Source organism: Ceratotherium simum, chromosome 15, assembly GCF_057802395.1.
Source record: "Ceratotherium simum simum isolate JZ-2026a chromosome 15, ASM5780239v1, whole genome shotgun sequence".
Classification (NCBI taxonomy): Eukaryota; Metazoa; Chordata; class Mammalia; order Perissodactyla; family Rhinocerotidae; genus Ceratotherium; species Ceratotherium simum.
In genome coordinates, this window is record NC_141914.1 from 20,676,801 (window position 1) to 20,689,587 (window position 12,787).

Here is a 12,787-nt window from a genome sequence, read left to right on the forward strand (position 1 = left end):
GCTCTCCAGCCCCCAAATTCACAGACCTCATTCCTTCATCTCTAAATCTTTGCTAGAGTACCTTCCTCTCAATGGGGCTTCCCCTAAATGTCTTATTCAAAATTGCAGCTCCTCAGGCCCCAACTAATCCATTTTATCCTGATCTATTTTTCCCCCAGAGAACTTATCACCTTGCAACAAAGTCTGCAATTTATTAATTCAGTATGTTCAATCTCCACCCACTAGGCTGTGAGCTCAAAAAGGGAAGAACTCCTGTCCTGTTCACTGATGTGTCTCCAGCACCTAGAACAGCGTCTGGCACCCACTAGGTACCCAACAAATATCTGCTGAATGAATGAATGAATGAAGAACAGAAATGAATACATGTATACAAGAGGACAGATATACTTTTATAAAGCTGGGTTTAGCATATTGATCAAAAAAATAAAGAGGAAAAGCACCAATAAACAGAATTAGGAATGAAAAGGGGAACATAAATACAGAGAGTTTTAAAATTCCTAAGAGAATAATAATACTAATGATAATATAAATCTAATATTTATTAAGTGCTTATACATGCCAGATGCTGTTCTAAATGTTTTACATTTAATCGTAATCCACCCCTGTGAGGCAGTTACTATTATTGTGTCCATTTTACACATCAGTAAACTAACGCACAAGGGCATGCAGCCAGTGATTCCTGGAGGCAGGATTCCAAACCACGCCCTCTGACCCCAGCACCTGTGCTCTAAATGCACTCTTCTGTTTTCATAGAGAGAATACTATGAACGAGTTGATACCAATATGAATAAACTCAGACAAAAGAGACATTTCAGGAAAAATAAAGATACAGAAAATCTAAACAAATGTACACCATTACAGAAACTGAATCAGTATCAAAAATCTACCAACAAAACATAATAGCGAGGCAAAGCTTTTATAGGCAAATTCTACAAAATCAGCAGATAATCTCCATCTTATTCATACTGTTTCAGAGGACAGAAAAAGAGGAAAAGCTGCCCAACTCATTTTATGAGGCCATTGTATAATCTGATACTAAAACTGAACCAGGACAATGGAAGACACAAAATCATAGGCCTTTCTCACTTATGATCACAGATGCAAAAAATTCTACTAAGATATTAGCATACCAAATGTAGCAATGTATTAAAAAATAATCACAATCACATAGACTTTATTCCAGAAATGCAAGGAGGTTTTAACATTAGAAAATCTATTAATGTAATTCACTTATGGACATTTTGGGTTGGATATTTCTTGTTGTGGGGCTATCTTGTGCATAATAGAATGCTTAGTAGCATCCCTGGCCTCTACCCACTACCTGCCAGTAGCACACTCCTCCCAGCTGCAACAACCAAAATTTCTCCACACGTTGCCAAATGGAAGTGTCCTCTGTTGAGCACCACTGATGCAGAGCCTAGTGAACTCTATCTCATGTTATATTTCCACTTACTGGAACCTGGGCCAGTTGTGCAGGCCTTAGGAGTATAGACCAAACTGCTACATTTTGCTTCAAATAATCAGAGTGAATTGAAGACATTATGCCTCTTTACCACTAAGTACTTAGTAAATATTGCCTAAGAACATTCTTTACATAATCACAGCACAAGTATCAAAGTCAAAAAATTTAACATTGATACAACAGTATTATCTAATCCACAGTTTATACTCAGATTTCATCAATCGTTCCAATAATTGTCCTTTCTAGCTATTTCTTTCCCTGTCCAGATTCTAATCCAGGATTTTCTTTTTGTCTTTTCCCAATTTACTTGACCATGGAACCTACTTTTCCCCTACATAACTGGAATTTTTTTTCTTTTCCTGGAATATATTTGACATAGAACATTGTGTAAATTTAAAGTGTACAACACATTAATTTGATACGTTTACATATTGTAATATGATTGCCATACTGTAGTGATCTTCATTGCATTTAGTTGTTTCAACTCCTTAGTCTCACTTAATCTAGAACAGTTTTGTCTTCACCTTTGTTTGTTTGATGTTTCTCATGATTAGATTCATGTTATGTGTTTTTGACAGGAATAGCAGAGCAATGATGCTGTACCCTTCTCAGTGCATATATCAGGAGGCACAGGATATCAGTTTGTCACAGTATTGGTAATGTTCACTTTGATCATTTGGTTCAAGTGGTATCCAGTAGGTCTCTGCACTATAAAGTTACCATGTTTTCTTTGTAATTAACAAGTAATTTGTTGGACACACTTTGGAACTATGTAAATATTCTGTTACTCATCAAACTTCTGTCCACTATTTTGACATCAACGATGATTTTATAACTCCATCATTTTTTCTACATACATCCTACAATAAAAAAGTGCTTTCCCTTCCACCCCATTTATTTGTATATATCAGTAGGGATTTAGGAATTCTCATTTTTCTCAGTGGATTATATATTTATTTTAATGTTCAGATTATCCAAGATTTGGCCAGATGGAGCTCCTTCAAGCTAGCCCCTATATACAAGCACAATTCTAAACCCCCAAATATTATGCCCCTGTCACTAATCAGACTTCTGGGGTGCCCTGGTGCCAAATATTCTCTTCAGAGAACGTATCCTGAGTTTATATTAAACAACTGCAAACACAATTAGAAAGTAAATTTTCTGGAAAAAATCTATCTAAGTTATTTGGGGATTATATGCCACTTTGAGATCCACTTTACTAATGAAGATATCAAGAGGTAAATTTAAATTAAAAATTTGACTGATTTAATGCACATTATTATGATAAATGAAGTTATCCAAAGTAATTCTGATACCAGGTTCAGAGTTTGTATTATAAAAGACAAACCTTTTCATCTTTGGCATCCAAGTTCACATTTATACCTAAAGTATCAAAGAATATTCAAGTTGCAAAGATACCAAGAAATTTGACTGATGTACACTTATTCAGAAACAAAGGAGTATGGAAGGCTCTTTGTACAGATATTTCTCAACTTACATACCAACAAACACTTTTAAAAGTTCATTTCTAATTCCAAACTCAGCCCAATATTTCACAGAAATGTTATAAATCATAGAATCTTAATGCTGATACACAGGACTTTGGCGACGGTATTGTTTGATCCTCTTATTTTACAGAAAGGCAGCACAGGCCCAGAGAGGTGAACTGTCACAGAAATAGCGGGAAATCTGAAATTTGAATACAGTTTTCAGGATTTCTAGACAAGGCCTACTTGAAACACACCACTTAACAATGGTGAGATTAATAAATTAGTCCACAAAAAAAAGCTCTTTAGCCCACAGTGTGGCTGAAACATTTAGCAAGGAACAATCAGTAGGCGACAACAGTGTTGCAGTAATCCTTATTGGAGTAACCCAAAAGTTACTATGTTGAAAATCAGTTTTTTTAAAGAATTAATTTTGGGCTAGGTTAATTAAAAGATGATGGGAGGGTCCATTAATATTTCTGCTGGAATTCTTAAAGGAAACTCATAGGCTCTTAAGAAGCTCCTTGCCTTGGTTCTGTATTATGTCTAACTTCACCCCACCATGCAGGACTTTCCTTCTCCACGACAGGCATATACCATCAATATGATTCAGACTTATCAGGCACAACTAAGGTAGTCTGGGCCTCTCCATTAACCACCAACTCTTTACCTTAAAATACATAAATCTGCCCTGAGAATGCAACAAGATACATTTTCTGTATCAGAGATGATGTAACACTCGAGGCTGCTAAACTTTGGTTTCTTGAAATAGAAGATTTTATACATAATTCTATAATTTTCCCTCATTTTATTTCATAAATTTTCCTCAATTTTTCAAGAGTGTTTCCTTTAACATCAAATTTACATAGCTGGATTTACACATAGAAAACCATCAACGATACTTGTACCTCCTCCACTTTTACCTGTCTGGTGTGATCAACTCCTGGATCTCCCATGATCTGAGGCCTTTCCTGCTCCCTTTCCCATCTCCTCCTCTAATGAGACTTGAGGCTGAAAACAGGATGATTAACCCCCTCATGACCATGCTGATGTCTTTCATACTAAAATACACAGTTGTGCCTCAAGGAGGAAGTGGATTCTCAGCTATAAACATCCAGAATTATCTGACAGCTAACAACACAAAGAAGCTACCATTTAGCTATTTTAAATCTTCACTATAAGGGAAGAGAATTGCCATATATAGTTACCACTGGATGAGATACATTTCATAAAGGCAGCAATGAGAAGAGAAAGAAAATGTTTTATTCTCTTTAAAGTTGAAAATACAAAATGATCCAGATGGTTTTTTCAGCAGTTACAAATACAGGGTGTTATTTTTCAAAATCTATTAATTACTTTGTGAGTCTTAGAATCAGAATTTTCCATGATAACTAATCAAATGGGTAAAGCAACACTGTACATACCCTGAGTGGCTGTTGGAGGTAGTTTGAGGGTATTGTCTAACTTCTCCCAAAGGTAAGTTGGTCGAGGAATGCCTTCATCTGAGCTACAGAGCAAGATGACATCGCTGCCGATGTCCTGGGATCCTTGGATCTGGCAGTGTGGGGCAGAAGGGGGAACTAAAACAGGAAGAGGAAGCAATAAAAAAACATATTTACTACATAATCAGATGGTTATGGAGGAGACATCAACAGTCAGTGCCTGGAACCTGAGATGACACTGTTTTTGGAACACATACCAGAAGACTGTCTCATGGGTGAAGGCAGTGGACAGTCAGCTACTATTCACAGGGCTTGAGCATAAGCACAGGGCCTACAACTTCAGTTGGCAGGGAGCAAATATATAAACGGGCCTACACTCTTTGATTATATTTTCAAGGTATCTAACAGTCCTGGTTTCACTCCACTTTCTCTAAAGCAGCATTCTTAAGATCCTTCGAGTCAACGAATTTTAAAACATGTGTAGGAAGCATGGAGAAGCAGAGTCAAGATAGGCTGAGAGGAGAGAAGACAGGAAATGGACACAGGCAGATGGAGAGCGCAGAAGGACAGGCAGAAGTAAGCATGCTTGAGAGTAGATTCCTAAGTACAGCCAAGGTGCCAGGAGCATTTCCTGTCACTCACCCAAAACTGTGAGACCAGTGACCCCAATGTTCCTGCCCCCTCTGTCTGGAAGGTTGTTGACCAAACACTGGTAGGTGCCTGTGTCTGAGAGCTGAGTGTTATTAATGAAGATGGAGACGTTGGTGGCTGGCATGGTGCCTGTAAATCCTACCCGACCGTGGAACCGGGGGGCACCATCAAACATCTGTCCACCCTGATACAGAATGACCTGCAGAAGAAAGCAAAAGGAATACATTGGCCACTGCATCCCCTTCAAGAAACATAACAATAACTATCTGGTAGACAGTAGACTGCACCAAACGTTGGAAAATTTTCTTTCTTATCTTACAGTTGTCATCAACTTTTTACTACAGCACCTGTCATCGGTATCTTGGGGTTTTACATTATTACATGCCAAATTGGAATAACACTGTTTCCTTACCTAACTGATCAAAATATAAACAATGTCTTTAATGCTATCCTACTATCAGCCCACAAATATTTTTATCAGTTCAAAAAATTAATTGCAAAATAAAAAGTTTAAAAAACATTAGCACTGCCATTCTCATGCTTACTAGGTGACAAAATAATAGATCACAGCTATAGACTGCATACAAATGAATGTCATAAGAGGGAAGAAGAGTTACAAGTCCATGATTGCTCTTCTTATATCAATTTCTATTATCAAAGTTAACTCTTCAAGGGAGAGGACTCAGAATGGTGTTGCAAAAAGCCCTTTGGGTTGAGAGTGAGGGACCAGGCTCTATTCAAGTTCCATCTGCAAATGTTTGGGTAACTGTGGTCAAGTCCTTCTCTGCCTCTGACTCAATCACTGACTCCTAAAATAATGAGGTTGAACAAAACGATATCAAAGGCTCAGTCCAATTACAAAAATTCCATAGTTTAAAGAAATAAAAGAAACTTCTATTAAATATACCTGGTTGAATTTTCTATCAGAAAATTTAGCTTATCAAATATTTTTGGGTAGTAATAAGCTTATTGAAGCAGAAAAGCTTCATAACAGAAATAAGTTATCTTTGGGAATGAAGGTATAGTCATGATCACAATTCATTAATTTTCTGAGCATTATTTTCTGCAGCGGGTATTATAAATTATGGATCTTTTATCTATAATTGATACGCTTATTAGGTAGCAGCTTCTATTTTCACGTACTCTAATTTTTCAGACTCTGACGTTGGCTAGTATGCCTGGCTTTGTTTATTTTAAAATGCTTGTGAAATTAGCCAAATAAATCAAGTACTACTATCTAACATTACATCCTTAATATTATCATTATCCTTAAAAAGTACTCTCATCCACCTGTGTTAGTGCCGGCCCTTTCCTGTCAAAAGATGCAAGGATGTCTTTTGATGAAATTTCAGGTTCCTACATAAAATTCTCAGAAGGATCCCCTTGACATTTGTTAATTCAAAAAAAAAGTCTTCTAAAAAGAGGATAGCCTCTTCTGATAATTGACTAACAACACAGGAGTAGGACTTAGAACAGCACAGGCATACTGAGAGTGCCACCTTACTCTAGAAATCAAATATGTACTCAGGATGCTTTCCTATGTACCTCTTCTGAAAAGACTAATATTTTAGAAGTAGCACAGGAGGAAACAGAAGTACCTGTTCAGGTTGGTTGGCATTAGAGAGAGGAATGACCATCCAAATGACATTAAGGTTAATGAGGGCAGCGTTGGTAGTGAAAGTACAAGGCAGGACTGCCGTCTGACCCCGGGCCACCTGGACACTCCCAGGGCTCTCTGCGACTTCCAGGGAAGCTGCCACACCTGCAGAGGGAAGAACAGGGAAGTTATGTGCTCACCCCTTCCTGAGAGTCCAAGTGCCTTCAGAAAAGGTTTGTGTGCTTTACATTATCGCTAATGTGAACAGACTGACATGACAGTCCTACTAAACAACTACTGAGCAGTCACTGAATCAAAATAATAAAAATAGTTCATCCCTTTACCTCTCAGAAACTACAAATGAAAAGTATTAGAGACCATTTACTCTATTTTATAAGACACTATCTGGTATTTGGCCAGATTCAAATACAATATGGGAGAATTCAACTGATAAGGTTTGAGTAAAACTTGTAATGGTGATGAGGGATGAATTTTCTTAAAAGTGTCATTACAATACATATGTAAAAGTAAATGCTTATGTATAAATCTAACAAAATATGTGCAAGATCTATACACTGAAAATTATAAAATGCTGATGAAAGAAATCAAATAAGACTAAGTAAATGCGGGCCAGCCCACTGGCGCATGCGGCTGAGTGCGCGCGCTCCACTGCAGTGGCCCGGTGGCCCGGGGATCGCAGGTTCGGATCCCAGGCGCGTGCCGATGCACAGCTTGTCAGGCCATGCTGTGGCAGCACCCCATGTAAAGTGGAGGAAGAGGGGCACAGATGTCGGCCCAGGGCCGGTCTTCCTCGGCAAAAAGAAGAGGATTGGCAGATGTTAGCTCAGGGCTGATCTTCCTCACAAAAAAAAAAAAAAGACTAAGTAAATGGACAGATACTCAATGATCATAGATTGGAAGATTCGATATCGTTAAGATGCCAATTCTCCCCCAACTGATCTACAGATTCAGAGCAATTCCAATAAAAATCCCAGCAGCCTTTTTATAGATATTGACAAACTAATTCTAAAACAGATGGAAAGGCAAAGAACTAGAATAGCCAAAAGAATATTGAAAAAGAAGAACAAATTTGGTGAATTCACACTATCTGATTTCAAAACTTGCTATAGAGCAATAGTAATCAATACAGTGTAGTACTAGCATAAAGATAGAACACCAGGTAAATGGCACAGGATTCAGAACTCTGAAATAAACCCTTCTACATATGGTCAAATGTTTCTCAACAAAGGTACAAGACTATTAAATGGGGGAAAGAAAGAATAGTCTTTTCAACAAACTGTGTTGGGACAATTGGATATTAATATGCAAAAAAAAATTAACTCGGACCCTTGCCTCAAAGCATACACAAAAATCAACTCAAAAGGTATCATAGACCTAACTGTAAGAGCTAAAACTATAAAACTTCTAGAAATAAACATAGGAGAACATCTTTGTGACCTTGGGTTAGTGAAAGAGGTATTAGATATGTCACCAGGACCACATATCATAAAAAAAAAATTAATAAATTAGACTTAATTAAAATTAAAAAAGGTTTGTGCTTCCAAAGATTTAATTAAGAAAATAAAAAGCCAAGGTACACACTGGGGAAAAAAATATTTGTAAATCATAGACCTGATAAAGGACTTGTATACGGAATATATAAAGAACAACTCAGTAATAAAAAGACAATCTAATTTTAAAATGGGTAAAAGATTGGAATAAACACTTCAACAAAGGCTAATAAATAAGCACATGGAAAGATGCTCAACACTATTACTCACTAGGAAACTGCATATTCAAATCACAATAAGAAATCATTACACACCCACTGGAATGGCTATAATGAGGACAATGCCAAGTGCTGACAAAGATGCAGAGAAATTGAAATCCTCATTCACTGCTGGTGGGAATGTAAAATGGTACAGCCACTTTGGAAAATAGTTTCAGTTTCTTAAAAAGTTTAACATAAACTTACCATACAATCCAGCAATTCCATTCCTAGGAAACCACCTAAGTAAAATGAAAATATACGTCCACACAAAGACTTAACCATGAATGTTCATAGCAGCATTATTCATGTCATACCCCCAAATAGAAATAATACAAATATCCATCAACTGGTGACTGGATAAACAAAATGTGGTATATCCATATAATGAAATACTATTCAGAAAAAAAAGGGAAGAAACTACTGATAAACGTTACAGCATGGACAGCACGGATGTGCCTCTCAAAAACATTTTGCTAATTGAAAGAAGTCAGATGCAAAAGACTACTGCATTATTCCATTTATATGAAATGTCCAGAAAAGGCAAATCTAGAGAGATAAGAAATAAATCAGTCGTTGCATGGGGCTGCAGAGGAGGGAGGAGGGATTGAGGCAAACAGGTTCAATGGAACTCTTCAGGGTGATGGAAAACTTCCAAAACTGAATTGTTATGACACCTGTACAACCCCATAAATTTACTAAATTTACTAAAAATAAGTGAATTTTATACTTTAAATGGGTAAAATTTTTGGAACATAAATTATACCTCAATAACACTGTTAAAATTCAAAAAAGAAAACAGTGACTTACTAGAGCCAACTCCTGAGAAGTCAACATCAACTTATCTCTTCTGAAAAGAATGCCTGCCCGCCTGGGACTACAGAACAGTATGGGACTAACAGGAGATTAAACTAGGTCAGAGAGACCCAACAAAGAAGCCATTCTAATCATGAAAAATACGTTAAGTCCATGGCAGCATCTCAAACTGTTTTATTTTCAAGTGTATTATCTCAATTCTCCCCAAAAAGTAACACAACAACATACTGCTATGATTACAATTAGTTCAAAAAATAAACGTACATTGCACCTTCCTTCTATAGAACTTTATATTCTTCACATATAGTCTGATGATGTTCTCAAGAGTAAATTTGCAGGACAAAATGTTTCATAAAATAAGCCATCTGTGATAGAACATAAAGCACTTGATAACATCAAGAAAAGTCTCTAAGTTAAATAACATTAGGAAAATTCTCTAAGTTCTAAAAAGGAAAGTTGAAAGAATCTCAGGCGTTAAAGGCAAAAAAAGGAGATTATTTGATGACGGAACAGGCAATGCACAGGGAACAAGCTACCTCACAGGGTACAAGTGGGTTAAGGGAGTATATTTGCTGCAATGATTATCATAAATGTCACTGGAGATATTTTTAAGAATAAGTGTGTAAGCCAAACTGGCAAACAAAACCTCCATCACTTCATTCTTCGGGTAAAACTGAGGAAGAAGGGAAAGGAATATGCCCCCCTTGAACTATACAGGATCATGTACACCCTCACCCTCAATTCACTAATTTCAAGCTGAACTCACACAATCTTTCATACAAATTTTTAAAAGAAAAAAAATGGCCAATATAAACTAAGAATGAAAAAGAAAGATGGAGATGGGAAAAACTACCAAAATTCAGCAGCATTTAAGGAAGAGTAGATGTGCCAGACACGGTCGGAGCTGGGGCAAGCTGGGGAGCAGAGCAGGTCTGCGGGCAGAAAGCAAGCATCTGGGGCGGCAGACACTATGGAAGACGGCCTGTAGTTACTGCACATCTTTACATAAGGTTAACCCTGAAATCTCAAGTATTGAGACAGCTATAGAAGAAATATTCTAGTAAGCTGCTTTCAGAACTTGTAAAAGTGTGGGTTTGAAGCTGGAGAGATCTAGTTTGAAATCTGTCCACAGCATCTACTCAGCTGTGTGGCCCCAAATAAATTACTTAATCTCTGATTCTGTTGCTTCATCTGTAAAATAGGGCTCAAGATTAGCATCACATCATCCAAAGGGTATGGAGAGGGCAGTACCGGATGCTGACGGCTGTACCACTAGTACCACTATTACCGCTAGCTAACATTTAGGGCACACTGACCATAGAACAAGCCCATAGTAAGCACTCTATATATATATACGTATACGTATATATATATACACACACACATATATATATATATACATATATATACACACACGCACACACCATATATATGTGCCCCCGCAACACACTCTCTCTTATTTAATCCTATAAGGTATCTGCTGACATTATCCCCATATTACAGAAGAAATTATAAGCCCAGAGAGAATAAAAACTACTTCAAGGTCACATAGGAAGTGGTAAGGTCTGGATACTAATCCAGGTAGTTTATCTATAGAGAACAAACACTTACCTACCACACATAACTCAAGACATAGAAATTATTCCATAAATGTTTGTGGTTATTGTCATTGCTATATCACACAATTACAAAATTTAAAACCAGTATGGACGATTATGTAAAGCCAGCAGATGGAAACTCCCTCAACTTCCCACTTCCAAACCTACAAATCAGCTTCAATCCCCCTCATCCTCTTCTTCCTCTCTCCCGTTAGATTAGAGGAGATCATCTAAAGCCAACCCCTCATCCAAGCATAATTTACATTCCATCCTCTTGGCCTCTCTAGTAACCTTATCACAGACTGCTCCCTCTCTTGTAGCTTCAACCTCTCCCGCTGCACTGGAGCCTTCCTGACAGCACGTAAACCTCCTCAGCTATTTCCACTTAAAACAAAATTCCTTCCTCCCTCCACCTCACAGACCCCTCCTGGGACTGCCCTCTCTCTGACACTTTACTGCTCATCTGTCTAAACTCACTCTCTGCATTGACTCTTCCATCACTCAGTCTTCAATCCACTCCTGCCCCCATCACTTTTTAAAAATAGTTCTCCCCAGGTTTCCCAGAGACCTTTGGTGGCTTCTTGACTCCTATCATCATTCTTGGACATTCAGTAGCATCTAACACTGATGACCATGCCCCCTCCTTCTTGAAACACATTTTCCCCCTAGCTTCAGTGATATGATTTACTTCTGGTTTTCTTCCTATATCTCTGGATACTTTTCAGTCTCTTTTGCTCTTTCACCCTTCTCTACATGGCTATGAAATGTCAGCATTCCTCAAAGAGCTGCCTTCTCTTCTCATTCTAAACTCTCTCCCTACAGACTCTCATCCACTATCATGGCTTCAATTCTCATATACATTCCAATGGCTTCCAAATTTCTCTCTCCAACCCAAATCTCTCCTTTTATATCCAACTCTCTCCTAGACATCTCCATGAAGCTATCTCAAAGGCTCCTCAAGTCAACCTGTCCAGGACCAAACTCTTGATCTTCTCCTCTGTGCCTGCCCCCACCCTGTACATCTGTCTCCTTTCCAGTGTTCCCTGTGGTAGCAAATAGCTCAAGCAGTCACCATCAGGTTGAACAAGTCAGAAATTTAGAAATCTTTCTTGATTTCTTCTACTCTTTCATCATCTCCCAAACTCAATCTGTGATCAAATCTGATCCATTTTACCAACTAAAATTTTCTCGACTTCTTGAATCAGAAGAAGTCTTTCTTTACTTTGCTCTTTTCTTTCTCTGCTTTGCTCTGTCCTCTGTCTTTCCTCTGTTCCATATCCCAGTCCCTTCACTTAGTAACCTCCTGCTCATCCTTCATGTTGGCTCAAGAGCTACCTTCTCACAGAAGAGCCTTTCCCGTCCCCTCTGCCTAGGTCAGGGTCAGAAAGCAGTGTTCCTTTCATTCTGAACACGATCCACACTGGAACCATACTTTCATTAGGGTGATTATTTAACATTTCTTCACCAGTATACTGTAAGGTCCACTAAGAACTCCATTACTGTAAACACCCAATAAGAACTCAATAAATACATGTGGCTGAACTTAGCTTGAATTCTTTCCATTTCCACATGAAAATACTAGGGTCCAAAGAGATAGACTTGCCAAACGTTAAGATCTTCTAACTTCCAATAGAGCATGTTTTCTACTATACGAAACTCTTCCATAGACCATATCTCAGAAAACAAATTATTGCTTGTATTATGATTAGGGTGAAGGGATACTTCTTTACCAATAGAACTGATACTGAGCAACAAAAACTCAATTTACTTGTAAATACATCTGCTCTACTCTCAGTCCCATGTAGACAGAAACATTTAACATAAAAAGGCTGTTATGCTCTTTAGTTAGCAGAATTCTCTATGGGACAGAATTTTAAAAGACAGTCATCCAAGACCCTAAGACATCAGATATGAAGATATCAGATAACAAAGCGAGTTTTAAGATAGACTACCCTAAAGGATTTGC

General features: G+C 37.8%; 1 protein-coding gene across 3 annotated transcripts in view; it reads right to left on the bottom strand.

The window, feature by feature from the left end:
* Positions 1 to 12,787, bottom strand: part of IGSF11 (immunoglobulin superfamily member 11) — a 115,639-nt gene that overhangs the window by 12,486 nt on the left and 90,366 nt on the right. For all 3 annotated transcript variants that reach the window (XM_087439645.1, XM_087439643.1, XM_087439644.1), the window contains exons 2-4: positions 6,641 to 6,804; positions 5,034 to 5,241; positions 4,374 to 4,529 (exon numbers count right to left, since the gene is read on the bottom strand). In XM_087439645.1, the coding sequence (XP_087295771.1) occupies positions 4,374 to 4,529; positions 5,034 to 5,241; positions 6,641 to 6,804 (528 nt within the window). The remainder of the gene's footprint in view (positions 1 to 4,373; positions 4,530 to 5,033; positions 5,242 to 6,640; positions 6,805 to 12,787) is intronic.